The sequence below is a fragment of the Varroa destructor genome, unplaced genomic scaffold (genome assembly GCF_002443255.2).
Source record: "Varroa destructor unplaced genomic scaffold, Vdes_3.0 BEIS01000002.1, whole genome shotgun sequence".
Classification (NCBI taxonomy): Eukaryota; Metazoa; Arthropoda; class Arachnida; order Mesostigmata; family Varroidae; genus Varroa; species Varroa destructor.
This window is the reverse complement of record NW_019211455.1, coordinates 28512188-28528363: the sequence shown is the minus strand read 5'-3', so window position 1 is coordinate 28528363 and position 16176 is coordinate 28512188. Positions and strand designations below refer to the sequence as shown.

Here is a 16176-nt window from a genome sequence, read left to right as displayed (position 1 = left end):
TAAAATAAATTAGTGTACCTGGTACAGAATAATATCGTAGAAAAATTTGCGTTCTGCTAATTAAATTTGTCCGTGTTTGGATACATCGCGTTGTTTCGGTGCGGTCTTACTTGTCGTCTGCTGAACGGCCATCTTTCTTTTCCTGAAAGTGTTTTTACACGGGAGTCACTTGATCCACGTGGAAATGGCTTTAAAGTGAGTTTTCTGTTTGCAGAGGAATTTAGTGTAGTAACTAAAGATTGCATTCGCAAAAATTTAGACGTTTTGATTAAAAACCTGCCCAAAGACGTGTAATTTTTGCTGACGTAGATGTATCTTGCAGTGTGGTCAATACCCGCATGGTCGAATAGCATGCTGATACTTACGACTCAGCAGAAGACAGCAAAATCCAATTCTGCAAAGCCGTGCTCATAAAGAAACGCATATAAATCGGTTTAATATGTTTTTATATACAAAGTTACTGAACAAGTATTTGATGTTTGAGTTAATGAGGATTAAGCAGGGTTCTTTGCAGAGACCACATTTAACAACGACGGCGTCTATGTGCTAATAATTTTTTTTTTGCGTTTCAGATACAATTTGATTGTTGGCCAGAACAAGGGCCATAAGGTGACGAAAAACAAGCATGGCCCGAGGACCTCTTCCCAGCGGGGCAAACTAACGAAGCATGCGAAATTCGTACGGGACATCGTTCGTGAAGTGACCGGCTACGCTCCGTACGAGCGTCGAGCTATCGAATTGCTTAAGGTAAAATTAAAGATCATACGAAAATGACAGTGTTCACAACAGTGATACAGTTACAATATGGAATGTGTAATATTGTGTCACACGTACTTTAGGTAAGCGCTGTTCCCCATTTTTCAACATTACTCCGCTATCTGCCCAAGACTATTCACACAGAATTTTGGTGCCAAATAGTATTATAACGCGGCTGTGAGTGATAATTGACATAGGGTTAAAATGATGATACAAGAAATCTGTCTAATTGTTTGACCAACAAATTACAAAAAAAAATTATCTTCCAAGCAGCAATTTTCCACTGTACACACGTGTTAGCAATAATAATAATCATAAGCTCAAAGAGCTGTTTGACAAATGTTCATTACACTTCGGAGGACTCAGATGCGTCAGGTTTGATATATTATGTAGCAATTATGAGTAGACAGTAAGGTATACGACTCTTTTTTGATTTGCATGGGTTTATCGATTACATTTCTGAAAACCTGATCAGATTTTGTTGCTGACAAAAAATCTTACATTGATGTTCTTGTTATATTACTGTTCTAGGTGTCTAAGGACAAGCGCGCACTTAAGTTCCTTAAAAAGCGTCTAGGCACCCACCTTCGCGCCAAGAGGAAAAGAGAGGAGCTGAGCAATGTCCTCGTCCAACAGAGGAAGGCCGCAGCCGCTGGCCATAAGTAAATAAACTGGCGGACCCGTTTCGCCAAAAGCGATGTCGACATAATCAGACGTCGTTTTTTCACTCGTATTTGAACAGTGTTCTCATTTAGTGTTTAGAAAAGGATGAAATCAGAAATGTGTGAATAGAGTAGACAAGGGGTTTAGCATTGATTGGTCAATAGATTCTGGCAAGTATCAATGATGGCGGTAGACAACGACGAACGCCGTGTTTAAGCACGAATTGTATTGGAATATTCAAACGGTTCAAGTACACATGAAAGACTATATGTCACACGTACTTGCACAGCTTTCCTTTGAGTGATAAGCTTCAAAATGCGCTTCGGCATCCCAAGGTCGTAACACCCATTTTGAAGCTTTAGCATGAAAAGACTGAAGAAGAAAGAAAAATAGTGATACTTGAAGTAAAATCTCTCAGGCTGCAAGCTAAGGTGAGATAGGTGTTGCATACCAAACTTACGGCTCGGATGAAGCCTTGCTAGTTAAATTCAGACTACTACTTCTATTAAACTCCAATTTAATTGACTTTAGGCTTTCGTCGATTTGAACCCAAGCGTTGACACAACTCGTGTTGTCATGATAGCCAGTCGTTTGATGTTAGCTGCGATGCTGAACGTAAAACTCGAAACATTTGGACCGTCTAAGCTTGTTTGTTCAAATTAGCAGGTAGTGTAACTTGTTTATCATTGTTTCATTTATTCGTGACCTTTTGAATGATAACCTTTGAAATCATAATATCTGATAACTTAAAATTGGTGAATTAGATTAAATGTAGGAAGCTTTTTCCAGACTGCTCTGAAAAATCGGAACAAGGTTACGATTAATAATGTCTCATCAAAAAATTCAATTATAAAGTTCTATCAGAGCTGGAAATAGAATCAGCACATGGCACTCATTGAATACATTGGTTTGTACAAGATATCTATTAATACACCTACATATATACCAATCTACATCAGGCCTTACTTGGATGGTGTCTTTTTAATAAACCACAAGTAGACTTGACGAAGAAACGAGCTATTAGGATCTAATTGACACATGCTTCGCCTTTGGACCAAGTACCTGGCTACTTTTGCAAAGTTACAAGTTTTGCTACTTATTTGTGTACGACATACAATTGTCAATCAATGGATTGCTTTGACAGATTTGCCTGTATAGTGCATCCGAGGAGAAATCTACTGTAGGCTCAAGTATCATGCGTTACTGCTTAGCTGTTCCGTTTCGTTCCAATTTTCTGTGATGACAATTCTATCCGTCTCTAATATTCCAGTAATAAATATCATTTCCGGCAACAGCCTTGAGGATATACCTAATCATGATTTCACGCTTGTGGAAAAACGTAAATTTTAACTATGGTAACCTATGTACTGAATTTTGCGTGTAATTCAAGCCCATATACATAATCATTACTATAACCATATATATATTCTAGATAGGCCGGATATGCTTACGGACAGATTGCGTAATCTTATTTGAGGATTAATCGATATGAGCCTGTCCAGTTGAAAAATCAAGCCTCAACAATATTGAATGATAAATCTATATCATTAAACAATTCTGGCTATCAGAAAACCGACCGGTGCAGAACCTCATTACCTTCGTATATATCCTATAATATCAATCGTGATAATTCGTACGATTTCTTAAATATATTTTTTTTATAATTACGTGTTTGATCGCACTTTTTGTTATTTTGTACTTATGTCATACCTCACGCCGGGTAAATGAGATGAAATAATGATAAAAGAAGTTCTCCCCGTCGGGGAATCGAACCCCGGTCTCCCGCGTGACAGGCGGGGATACTGACCACTATACTAACGAGGAACACGACGAGTGCATTTACTCTAAGAACATCTACCATGTCGAAGTATACTCAATCAAACGAAAATGATCTAAGTAAAGAATTTTACTCAATCAATTAAAATTTTAGGTTCCATGGTATATTCGATAAAATATATTCGATTCTTCTACGCTAAAGTAATTGTTTTTGACTAAACTTGTATCTATGACGATCTCTAGCATACGAACGAAATTGGAAACATTGATCATGTCATCATCTTGAACGAGCATTCGCGAGATAACGACTATGATCACTTTGCCGAAAAGCCGTGAAGTTATGATGGAGATCATCGTCCGGATTAATAGTTTTGTGCGTTAGTTTTTATAACTTTGTGCGTTATTTGTCAAATAGTTTAACCTTAATAAGATGCTAGTTCTTCTTCTTAATAAGTAACAAACCAGCAGAGTGACTTACAGTGAGAACAGCTTTACCCATGGCAGTAACTGTGAAGGTTTGTAAACAGACGATAAACAGACAACAGCAAATTTATTGACACGATATTGAGGTTGACTGAATTTTATGGTGTCATTCATAATTGTAGACATGCTAACCTGTACTCTCTAAACGTTTTATTAGATTATAAAAATTATCCTAATACTTAGGCGTACAAATAGAGTATTTGTCTTGCGTAGATCTTTAGTATAAAGACAAATGAAAGTGCGGCGTTAAAGTTGATTATTAATCAGGCAAATAGTAAAACAGCCGATAAAAGTGAAATAACATTCTGTAATGACGTTAAATGCTGTTTTTTATTGAAAAAAATTTAGGGATTTTTAAAAGCATCTGTATTAAGGCATAAGGGAAATTAGGAATATACATGTTTGATGTGTGTAGTTGGCCAATACATATGTGGAACATGAGGATACAATTTTCCAGCTTTCTGATATATTTTAAACATAACATAAGGGTTAAACATAACCTGACAAAACCCGCAGAAGTACCTAAGTGTCAGTTTTGCCCCAGAGTCCATATGGAGTGGAAAGCAAAAGATATTTATCTTCATGTGGCATGGTTAAATTAAGTTTAGCAACACCGAAGTCCGCAAAAAGCAATACTGTTATGCCTAAGTAGGCGTCTTGGCAACATGTACAATTTATGTCCTCTTTTCAGCCATTATCTGGGGTGGCAGTTATTTTCGGAGGCTCAAGAGGCATAGGCGCCGCGTGTACTCGGCTTTTCGCTCTGGAAGGCTGGAAAACTGTTGCAGTTGGTAGGAAACCAGAAAATCTTCAATGGATATCATACGAAAAGGTTCGCAACGGTTCATACCATACAACGTATTTTATCAATATTCAATTTTTTTATCCATGAAAATAGAGTGAAATTAAAACCTAGGCATATTGCTAAAGCTTGATGATTGAGAAAGTCAAGAGCCAATTCTCTAAAGAAGTGAATTTTCTTTTTCTACTCCACTACCCTTTTGCTGGAGCTTAACGCAGCTATTGGTTTTGAGGTTTAGTAAAGAATATAAAAAAAAAAAAAACTTATCTTTGCTGTTAGTGTACAGACACAAATACATGCTCACCTATTGGGGTGTATTTACTTAAAATATTCTCTTTATACGTAACGTCTTAGATAATCATTATTTGCCCTTATCGTTCCAGGCTCCGGGAAGGGACCTGCATGCCGAAGTTTGCGATATAGCAGATGAAGATAAAGTCAAAAGCACAGTAAAAAATATCGAAGAGTCACACGGACCCATATATGTCATAGTGAATTGTGCTGGTACCTATTCTTATTGTACTATAGATTATTCTAGGTAAAATGTTACTAAGCTGCTTAGATTTTTGAAAACTATAGAATAAAGGAAAGACCATAGAAAAAATAGATATAGCATTTTAAGCACATTTGCTTGTTTGTTTGAGCATTGTGCATTGTAATAATATAATCCTGTAATAATATAATAAATATATAATATAATAATATAAAAAGGTTCATTATAGATAAATTAGGGGTGTTATACATGTTACTCGATTATCAAAATAAAAGCGATTAAGCCTACAGATTTCAAAGCTTTGTAACTTTTATATTTTAGTGCCTCGCAGCCGAGCATGTCAAATGGTACAGTCCATTTTGTAGTTTACATTATCATTTCTTTATTAATATTGCATTACTACAGGTATTTCAATGAATAAGCTGTTGGTCCAATCGTCTGCCGATGAGATACGATCCGTAGTGGACACCAATCTCCTTGGTACAATGTTTACTTCACGTGCAGTTCTTAGATATATGCTCCGAAGAAAAGCAGGCAGCATAATCAACATCGGTAAGTACTGAATACATTTTTGCAGAACCATTGAGCCTCTATTTTCAACCAACAGCTACTTGTGTAGAGAATCTTTAAAACATATAGAGTGTTGTGAAAACTATGTCCGTCTAATTATGTTTCGTTGTTTCCTTGACGCGCCGCTCTAAAACGTAGGAAGTGTTGTCGGCCATAGGGGTAATTCGGGACAAACTGCCTACGCTGCTTCGAAGGCAGCACTAGGAGGGTTCACCAGATCGCTGGCCAAAGAAGTTGCATCGAAGAACATTCGGGTCAACATGGTATCACCAGGTAAATTATGTATTATCACAATTGATTAACGATAACGTAAGCGCAACCACACAATAAGGTAATAGAAACAACAGGCGTTAGCTTTGTGTATGTAAAGGTGATATGATTTAAATTACCCGTTTTTATCTAGTACATCCAGGTTAATGTAAGGCATTTTATAGCAAACATTTAATGATATCACGCTTTTCCGATGAATAATTCTCTAATGAAAAGAAAACATTTATAATAGAGTTATTTAATGTCGGACGGTATGTGTGAAATAAGAACTCCATGAAGATGCTTTTTCCCAGCATATGAAACCGAAAACAAAATTTGTGTTTTAAGATCCCTCGTCTCAGCAGTAATTTCGTTCGAGTTTTGCCTTTACTGCCTTCGATTCGAATGATTTCGGTTTGCATCCAATTATGAAACCGGAATTTCTGGTTTAGGAAGGTTTACTAATAGATGTGTCCGTGTTTTTTTGTCTTATAGGCCTAATCGCTACTGATATGATATCAGGTGTTAATGTCTCAGCCATTAAGCCCCAGATCGCTTTGGGGAGACTTGGGGAGGCGGAGGAGGTCGCCCGAGTAGTTAATTTCCTTGCCACTAAAGCCAGCTATATTACTGGACAGGATGTGCCTGTCTGTGGTGGACTGAGTATTCAAATGTAGATAAAAATGAATGGACAAGATTTTTAGGAAAAAATAGTATAATGTTAGCCACTATTAAAAAAAAATAAATGTTTGTTAGCTGTCCTATTGAAAAATTACTTCAAAAGAAAAAACATTTTGTTGTTTGATCGTAGTACTAACATGACAGCTCAGTATTTATTTAAAACGTACGCCGCTCCTTTTTGATTGTTACGCTGCACCTGCAATTGTAGGGTTAGACATAAATATAAACGTCCATTATTTAAAATAGTTACAACTTTATGTTGCATGGCACGTTTATATATATCTTTTTCAGAATGTTCAAACTTCGAAATTCTATTAGTAATTTTTATGGCTTGCTGAATCCAACGATGGAAGATTTTTTGTTGTGATATTATTTTGTGATACTATGTCGTGCATCTTTTTCATAAAAAGTTTTATTTGTCGGAATCGTTTAACTCGATAATTCTGCAATCAGAAGTATAAGCCGATTTTGGCATACAGCATCTTATTCCACCAGTTTTGTTTGTTCTTTTTTAAAAAAAGGAAATCAGCTTTGTACAGGCAGCTGGATTATTCACACAGTGATAAACCATCAACGGCAGTAATTATGGTTTAATGCACGCAGATAGTCATCGAATTGGTTTCAGTTATGGCAAAATAAGAAAAATCTTAACAAAAAAAAAGCACGACGAGCGCACCAGATACGCTATAGTACAATATACTGGTATTTTCAGGTGACATTTATAGAGCATGTTGTATGAATTATTAACCATAGGGCTTAATTACCTCAATTTCTATATTATTCATAGGAATAATCATTTCAGTTCATAGGAATAAGAACGTCACCACGAACAACAATGAATTATTCATTGTTGTTATCTAACTATATGAAATCGTGCAAAGATAGTAATATTTGTACCCAATAAAAAGAATTATTATGACTTGATTCGGGCTGACGCAGGTTACCCGAGAAAACTTTAACGAGAACAAGTATTGCCTTCTTGGTAATGATAAGGCAAAACGCAACTTTTGTAAGAAGCAAGCCTGCGTCGAGTATTATTCAGCATAATAATTTTTGATAGGCTGTTACGAGTTCCATTTGTAGACATTTCTATGCTGCCGTACACTTATTTAATGTTTGAAAATTATGCATGTGGCAAGATTAAAAAAAATTATAGAAGGAACAATATTCGGTTCACCAAAGTCATGGTTGAATGTGGTATCCATTAACGGATTCTGTGATCTAGAACGCACTACCGTAATAAGGCATCTCAATTACTTTTTCTAAAGAATTTTAAATTTCGCTTAAAACAGTGGACGCTCTAAATCTTCATCATATGATGCACACAATTTATAAGGTACGGCATGGCGGAGGTGATTATTCAAAAAGGTTAGCTTTGATAGAAACATACGGAAATCGTATCATGTTTGCAATTATTAAACAGGTTAAGTGTTTGTTTTCCAATGTCGTCCATTCTGTAGCTGTACATAAGACACGGTAAATAGATTTTTCATCGTTCACTTTATGTTTATTTGCATATATTTGTAATATGTACCTATTTACGAATATAATCAACACAGCTTATCAACGTTCTGAATTAACCAGCAGCCTTCAAGCTGCGTGAAGCGCAGAACTGCAACCTAACTAAAAAGTTGATACGAAAAGACATTCAAGGATCTTCGGCCAGAGTCAGTCAAAGGAAATCTGCTCTATCTGATTGGACGTCATGCTGCACGGCTAAGTCTACGGCTTTCTAATATTTATTAGTTTTGTATGACTATACTTTTAACTGGCTTAAAATTTTTAATCAATATTATACTTAAGGAAATGCAATAAATTATCTCGACTTCTAGAATTCTATCCTGTATATTTCGTTATAGACTATATGTCCATATGTCATAATAGTGTCATAATGCCGTAATAGTGTAGTGGGTAGTATTTGCCTTCGGGACACGTTGTGGTTTGAATTTAAACCAGGGCATATAGACAACACGTTTTCTAGGGGAAACCAGCGGTCTGAAGGAATGATGCTGGGTGAAAAATTAGAATATATGTGGCTTCCTTTATATGGCATACAATGTAAATCAAGCTAACTTTAACTAGCATTTTCGTTTGTTATCTATTTGCGAGTTATATTTAAGACTGGAGGAAATCAATTGTGGTGGCAGTACTTTTTCGTCTATCAACGTATACACATAGCGTAACGGACCGCAATAGGGTCACGCGGCCTGGGCCGTATGATCTACCATGCATAGAGTTTTACAGAACTCTTTAACTGACAGAGAAGCAATTTGGGAGCAAACTATAAAGAAATAGTACATTATCGGATTCATTTAGTGAAGTCGTGGAAGACTTTTTGTCAAATTCAGGTTTTCACACCAAATAAACAAAAAAAAACAAGATCCTTTTAAAAAAAAATATATATATATATATATATATTAAAAATGTGCAGGGAAATATATATATATTTCCCTGCACATTTTTTACATCATGTTTTGTGACTTTTAGTGGCTTTCTTTCTATTGTAAAGCTAAAACCTTGTGTTCTTAAGGTAGAAGAATGAGCTTTCTTTGGCACATTTCAAATGCATAGCACAGTTGTTTTTCAATTGCGTGTCCCACATGTAATCAATACAGGTTCGTCACAGCGCAGATGAATTGTCATCTATAAAGTATATACATTATGTACATTCATATTCAAAACATCAGGAGATATAATTATTGTAATTGCACTGATTACGGTTTGTAGTCTTAACCATGGCGCACAGAAATCAGCTCCACTATCTATTCATATAAGGCTCAGCCCTGTCTAAAATGATTTTTTTTTCACGACTGCACTGGTAATCAGCGATAATCAGTAGTATTTCACAAATTCGCTTGGGCATCAAGTTTCGGCACATTTGTAGACAACTAGCGATTGGTCTACAGACTTTGATTCATTCCAATCCGATATCGCTTATTTATGGACTATTTATCTTTTTTGTAATGTCAGTCAACGAGTCTAACGATGCAACTATCCATCCGTTGCTTACTTAGGTCGCTGGGTAATTTCTTGAGCGACTTGCAGCTGTCTATACTAAGCATTTTTACATGTTTTTAATATATCTTATTTAAACAACAAAATGTCGGTTTCGCATCACTTTCTCCAGTTCTCAAGAATAATAATCACTTAGAGGCACTGCGATTTCTCTTTGTCCGAAGTGCAGCCCTTAGCTTTTCAATTTAATTTTTTTACACATTCGGACGAACAAAACTGGATAAATATAGTTGTATCAGCCATTGAAATCGAGAAAAGGCGTAAAGTTGTGTTCCTCGATTATATACATTCAAATCAAACTTTATATGCTATAAATTTGGCTGACCATTTTATTCAGCAATAGATTAGACATTATTGTCTATGTTTTTTTTAAATATAATTTCGTCATGTGTACACTGATTAGTTCAGAGAATTTAATTCACCTTGTCGTGGATTAAATTCTCTTATGTTCAGCTTCAAAAGCATTTTCACCGATAGTATTTTAGCTTAATCACATATAATTTGTGTTAATAATTTGTTTTGCCGAAACTTTTTGCGTCGCTATTTTTACCTTATATTATTATACAATTTCGTATTATAGATTTTCAGATCATCAGTCAAGTGTTAACTCCTTAGCCTTTATAGAATTTAATACCATATCTGTCAATCACGTAGGCCAACCTGTATGATAAGCTTATCGTCAACCAGTAATTCATCTCTTCGGAGCTGCGTTTCGTCTACTCCGAAGGCAAAGGTGATCAGCCCAGAGGGTTGAAGCTCATTCTGAGGAAACCAATAGCGCGGTACGACTGCCTCTGTTGATGAAAATGTCTTTACAATTGGTTTACCTCCAAGAACCTGAAAGCTGACACAACATACAATAACAAATTAAGGATTATGAATGACATATGACAGTGATGACTGATTAAGTTGTATGGAAAAAATAAGCATGCAATAAGAGTCGAATGCTTACTCTTAGTTGTACAGAACAAATAATGTTTTATAACATGCAGCCCAAAATCCGTTCGAACGAAATTGACATGAAGCTTCTACTTTTTTGTTACTCTATGCGGTTCGGAAAAAAAAGGAAAGAATAGTCAGACCTACCAAAAATCGAATTTGCGTTTATATTTTGTAGCAAAGAGGACCTCCAAAGCAAACTGAATAACATCTCCCTCCGATTTAGGTAATAGCACGACAACTGTTCGGAGAACACAGCGCACAGTTCCGTCTTTCTCTATTCCAAACGGTTGAGAGTATAACCTGAAATGCAAGATATTGTTGAAGACATATACAGGAAGGCAAGTAGGCCATTAGACATAGGTTCTAGATTTAACTGATGATGTAATTTGACTGATAATATAACTAATAATAATAATCAGTTCCGATGATGTAATGACTAAAAAGCTGAGATCACGTCGTCAATTCTTGGATGTTGCAAGGCTGAAATTAAAGAAAAAGCCAGCTAGCTGATCTCTCTATGGAAATGATTATTTATATTTCCTATATATATATATATTTCCTAAAGCCTAAGCGATTGAATGTGCTGGAATTAAAAAGTCGATCTGCTTTGCAGCGATATTTCCTACAAGAAAACGAGATCTCCTTGGAATTAACACTGCTGAAAAGAGTGAAAGGCATTTTTATAATGACAACAGGCGTTCTATGTACATGCTGGCTGTGCAGCAAGTGGCTGATTTTTACGATAATACATCAACACCTGCGATGAGCAACTTATAAATGTGACTAGGTTTTTGCATTTGCATATAATTTTAATTCATCTTATTTATTAATTTATTAGCCCCAAATTCACTTTTGCACACTCTTTTGTACCGCTTGAGCAATACGACGATATAATTAATTGAAGCAATAACCTTTCGTAACGGGGTCATGTGTAGTAGAAATAATAGAATTAAAATAGTACTAATAATAATAATTATTGTCCTCATTACTATTACACTCGCCGCGGTGCCAACGTACCGCCTATAAGGGTTTTCCTTAGCAAGTCTCATAAATGTGCTGAAGCGTGATATTGGCCAAAACAGCGGTCTTGATTTCGACGGATGCAGGAGGTGTAGAAGACTAAATGGATTTCTCGGATCTGCTGGGACAGTCTCATCACTGTCATCAGCGCAGATGCCCATTTCAGTAGCTCTTTGCAGCTTCCTATAAATGGACCACTCCCGAAGTCTTTCAGCCACTTGTCCAAATCTCTTTTCTAAATCTTCAACATCTGTCCGTATCATCATTACGGCGGTTTTTGTTGGGAATTCTGCTAGCCTGTCTGCAACGGCTAATTCCATACTGGACCGTAATTCTTTCTGACTGGACAAGATTGACTCGCTCACCTGACAATAATTCAATTCCAAGAAAATATGTGCCCACCTACAGTTTTAGCTAAGATTTAATGATGTATATAGCCTATAATAAGATATTAGGATTATCTATCTAATAATTGTTCCGATGTGATTTTATGATTTATATACTTCTCTATTTAAGAGAACAGAACACCAAAGCGGTTTCACGCAGCGTCATCTTATATTCATAATGACATTTGAGCAGCAACGAAATTCAAGTTCAGTTTCATATCGGCATTCTGTTAGCAAGAATGGATAGTTTTGTATAGCAGATACAAGCATATATATAGACTGCACGCTATAAAAAGTTCCGGATACGTGTAATGACATTCAGTAGTCAACCACACGATGATAGCTATGTAATAAAGATATCAATAGCCGCCAGTAGCAACATCATTTAAGTACATGTCTACCATATGCTACAGTTGATTCATATTTATTATTTGCATTCTTCGCCGAGATAACGTGATCGCGGTCTTTAAAAACGCATGTACATTACAGTAAGTAGAACATCACCATGGTACAGCGAAACAATGCCGTAATATGCCATATTGCATCTCTAATATTAACTTTATAATATGAGATCTAGCTGCAAAAATAACTTGACGATCGGCGCGGTGCGGAAGCACTTTACACCTAAACCGAAACCTCGAAAGTTTGCCCAAAAAGGCCTTCACTTTACATATGGGATCATTCTCCAAAAAACGCTGTCAATGAAAACCAAAAGCTGCCCTTAATCATAGACTAATCCAAACCGATTAGATAAATGGCAGAATACACCCTAAACGTTGCTACATGAAAAAATTATCTATTCAATAGAGCCGTTTGTTCAGCTCTTTCAATATATCCGGTATTCGTGTCTCTCATGGTACTCCACTACGGGCCAACAAACCTACGGTATAATGCACGGCGACCGCGTATCTTGTTCGCAGAGTAACTTTCGACTGTCTACAAAAAATTTGGCAACTAGATTGGTAAACGTTTTCAACAACGGCAGAAGAAACGGTTGCACGCCCGAAGCCGGGCACAAAATACGCGCAGAGTACACTTCCTGCGATTGATATCATTTTAGTACGTTCTGTTAAAAACACGTCTTTACAAAAATGCACCAAGGTCTAAATAATACATGAAAGAAACCTTAAAACACGAAAAAATATCCTTATTGATTATAGAAAATTGATGTTTTTTAAAATCGTGCATTGCTTCCCTTTGCTTTTTTTTTTATATGAAAATGCTTGCTTTTTCCCGCAAGGACTGAGGTCGTAATCGACCCGAAATATAGTACAGATCTTCCGTACAAAGCCTTATGTAGCTGTGTACACCTAGTTTTTTAATAAGCTAATCCAACCTCTTTAATTGTAACTGTTTCCTTTAGGCGGCTGGCAGCTGCCGACGCGTCCTGTTCAATAGCAGTCAGGCGATCTTGGAGAGTGCAAGTCTTCCGTGCGACAGCTGTTTCCACGCGTTCGACTAAGTCTGTGTTGAGTCTGTCAACCTAAATAATAACATTATTATTTAGATATAAATAGTATTTTTTTGTACTTTTAACAATAACTTTACTACTATTACGACACATTATATTATATATGGGATACTTCACAAGTAATTATCTGTATATTATATTATTATATAAAAACAGTCGTTCACATTATGAATCAATTATCAGAATCAGATTATAAATACTAATCATATTTAATGGTTCAGATGGAACCGTTCAAGCAACTGAAATAATCGCAACGCCTAAAAATTTAAACGCTTTATCGGTTAATCGGATGTTAGCAAAAGATTACGCCTGCTCGTATATCATATTGATTATCAAGTTTTTACTCAGCGAAGAGCTTCCACACCTTGACTCAAAACTTACATAAAAAATTGCTTTATTGTTATTATTATAAAGTGTACTGTACACGCTGTCTAACTAACGCATTTATAAATCACATCTTTCGCATAACTGTTTTTGAAAGTTTGGATTTTCGAACAGAACCAGCAAACGCGCGAAAGAAGCGAGAAAGAAACGAGATCAAAACGAATACGTTCTAGTAGACATACAAAGGATAGCCCAATGGATTAAGCATAATTTGATCTGGTATGGTTGCTCAAAGACATATTGCCGGTGCATCATGTGTCATTTGGTAGACTACGACACTTAGTCCGAATTAGCGGTTTCCTGAAAGTTCGAAACTGTAATTTAACTGTTCGTTGACACGGAGCTTCAAGCTAAATTTAATTAAGGTCATCAATACTAATAATTTCCAAGTAATTTCATTTTACGAACTAAATCTAGTTTGGGCACAATGCACATCAATCTGTTGCATATGCTTTTATATAATTTCAAGTAGCAAGATACCGAGCACCTGGCTAGCCTTCCATCGCTGTTTGTGTATCTTTTACTATAACAACAAAGAGAGCCATTAAACTGTTGCAGAGATAGCAGAACTAACGATCGGTGTTACCCAAGCAATTCGCGCTTAGCCCGCTGCCTGTTGCGATTAATTCCAGTGAGATTATTAATCTCTAAGTAAACTCGTCACAAGCTACAGACTAAACGCCACAATGCTGTGACTGAAATACACATGTGCCTATATATCCCATGTGGAAAATGATGAAACACATTACTCTTAGGACAGTATCTTTTCCTTTGCTATTATCTAGCATAAGGAACCACGTGATACAGATATCGAGTCTTTCGGTACCATATTATGTGTGTACCAGCATTAAGCTAGAGAATGTTCCGCACCTGTGCGCGCAACAGAGCGTTTTCCTTACGGAGCTCAACAACCGTGCTCTCGAGTCCAATAACGCTTTTCTTAAGGCCTTCACAGAAGTGCAGCACCTTAAATAAAGTGCCCTGGGGATCATTTCGGGCTTCGTTTTCAAGACTTCCCATACTCAGCAGGAAGGATGTGAAACCATCTGTGGACGACATCACATGCAGGTTTTTCTCTGTTATGTTGAGACTGCCAGCTATAGAAATTTAAATGTTATCGGTTCCCAGTCCCGAATCTTTTTTTGAGGCTATCACTATTCTTTGAGCGACTCGAGCACCAAGTGCCTTACGCCTTTGAGCTTAACGAAACCCAAGTCACAATGATTCCAGCAGGCATCGCGCACTATTTCGAAAAATCCCACAACCGCACAGTAAGAAACTGAGATTCTATTCACGGCGCACAAACTAAAAGCGGTCTGAGGTTGCTTGTGTTTCTTTGGGATCGATTGCAGTCTGTAGCAATAGTGCAATGCGCTTAGAGTTTGCTGTAGTGCTCTGAACAGGAGCAGTACCAACAGCGCGCTGGTGTGTTGAGACCATTTCGTGTTTTCGAGCCGCCTAGGAGCCAACCAAAGCGAATAGACCGAGGAGGCACTAGAGGGTCAGGGACGCCCTCTGCAGCGGTCGTCGTTGTCGTACCGATGCGTTTTGCTGTCTGTCTCTTTTGTAGACAGTCGAGATAACAAACCAATACCAGCGGCAATGTCGTGTCGCAGAGGCGCGGGCTCAGCAGATATAGTAGCAAAGGCCAACAGCCGTACCGTCGAAGATCGCCGGCAACCATAGAGATGAGATGAGCCGGCTTAACGGTTTTGTTACATGAACTCGTTCACTGACAGGTATAAGCTAACTGGTCGCTAGCCCACTTGGATTTGTGATGCTTTCCGTGGTCACCCCCCACTTTGCATATTGCTTGATATTGCTATTGCTGACACTACTGCCGTTGGTATCCCCAGGGCTCTATCTAAATATGGCGCTCATTTCCTATCAGCCTACTGTTAGTACTACTATGAGAATTACGATGATGATGAATCGTGACGTCTAAAGGTACCAGGACCAATGAATATTGCCCAGTGACTCTGGCGTCGACTAGTATGGAGTCAATAGTGTCGATTGCGATAATAACATGATCGCTACGAATCTATTCGGGCTGCTCCTCATTGTTCGTTAGCACTAAGTCGCGTCGAAGTATTGCTATTATCGATGACCGGATCGATGCCATTAGGAAATCGACGCCAAGAGAAGGATACACCAACAAGTTAAATGAATCTGTACATCAATACCAACAGAAATATTGCATAGTACATGGTTGGAAGACTGACCAGCGATGCGGTAAATGCTATTGAGTCTTTCCAAACAAGAGAGAACGCGCAGCGAAACCGAAACAACGGAGATAGCCGGTAACCTCATGACGGCTGCTGTCACTACGTCGATGAACAACAGCATACGGTTTCTGTATACGAGGCTCAGTGCCAGTAGTTAACTATTGTAATGTGACTTCTGTAGAATGCAGGTGTCTGCACGAAATATACAGCCACGTATATATAATAGTGTTGTTCAAACAGGCGAATCATTGTGGTATACG

At 37.3% G+C, this 16176-nt stretch overlaps 3 protein-coding genes and 1 non-coding gene across 4 annotated transcripts; 2 read left to right on the top strand and 2 right to left on the bottom strand.

The window, feature by feature from the left end:
* Nucleotides 1-35: 35 nt before the first annotated feature.
* Nucleotides 36-1489, top strand: RpL36 (ribosomal protein L36). The gene is made up of 3 exons (XM_022790862.2): nucleotides 36-195; nucleotides 573-747; nucleotides 1288-1489. The coding sequence occupies exons 1-3, from the start codon at nucleotides 185-187 to the stop codon at nucleotides 1420-1422; spliced, it is 321 nt and encodes a 106-aa protein (XP_022646597.1). The 5' UTR covers nucleotides 36-184; the 3' UTR covers nucleotides 1423-1489.
* A 1682-nt stretch (nucleotides 1490-3171) lies between these two features.
* Nucleotides 3172-3243, bottom strand: TRNAD-GUC (transfer RNA aspartic acid (anticodon GUC)). Its single transcript has one exon. It is a non-coding gene; the product is annotated as a tRNA-Asp (tRNA).
* A 234-nt stretch (nucleotides 3244-3477) lies between these two features.
* Nucleotides 3478-8310, top strand: LOC111245491 (carbonyl reductase family member 4-like). The gene is made up of 6 exons (XM_022793912.2): nucleotides 3478-3710; nucleotides 4370-4510; nucleotides 4864-4984; nucleotides 5379-5525; nucleotides 5682-5816; nucleotides 6288-8310. Exons 1-6 carry the CDS (start codon nucleotides 3693-3695, stop codon nucleotides 6467-6469), a joined length of 744 nt encoding a protein of 247 aa, XP_022649647.1. The 5' UTR covers nucleotides 3478-3692; the 3' UTR covers nucleotides 6470-8310.
* Nucleotides 7955-16134, bottom strand: LOC111245859 (uncharacterized). The gene is made up of 5 exons (XM_022794753.2): nucleotides 14562-16134; nucleotides 13173-13319; nucleotides 11448-11815; nucleotides 10575-10730; nucleotides 7955-10332 (listed from the first exon to the last, which is right to left on the bottom strand). Exons 1-5 carry the CDS (start codon nucleotides 14748-14750, stop codon nucleotides 10131-10133), a joined length of 1062 nt encoding a protein of 353 aa, XP_022650488.1. The 5' UTR covers nucleotides 14751-16134; the 3' UTR covers nucleotides 7955-10130.
* Nucleotides 16135-16176: the final 42 nt, after the last annotated feature.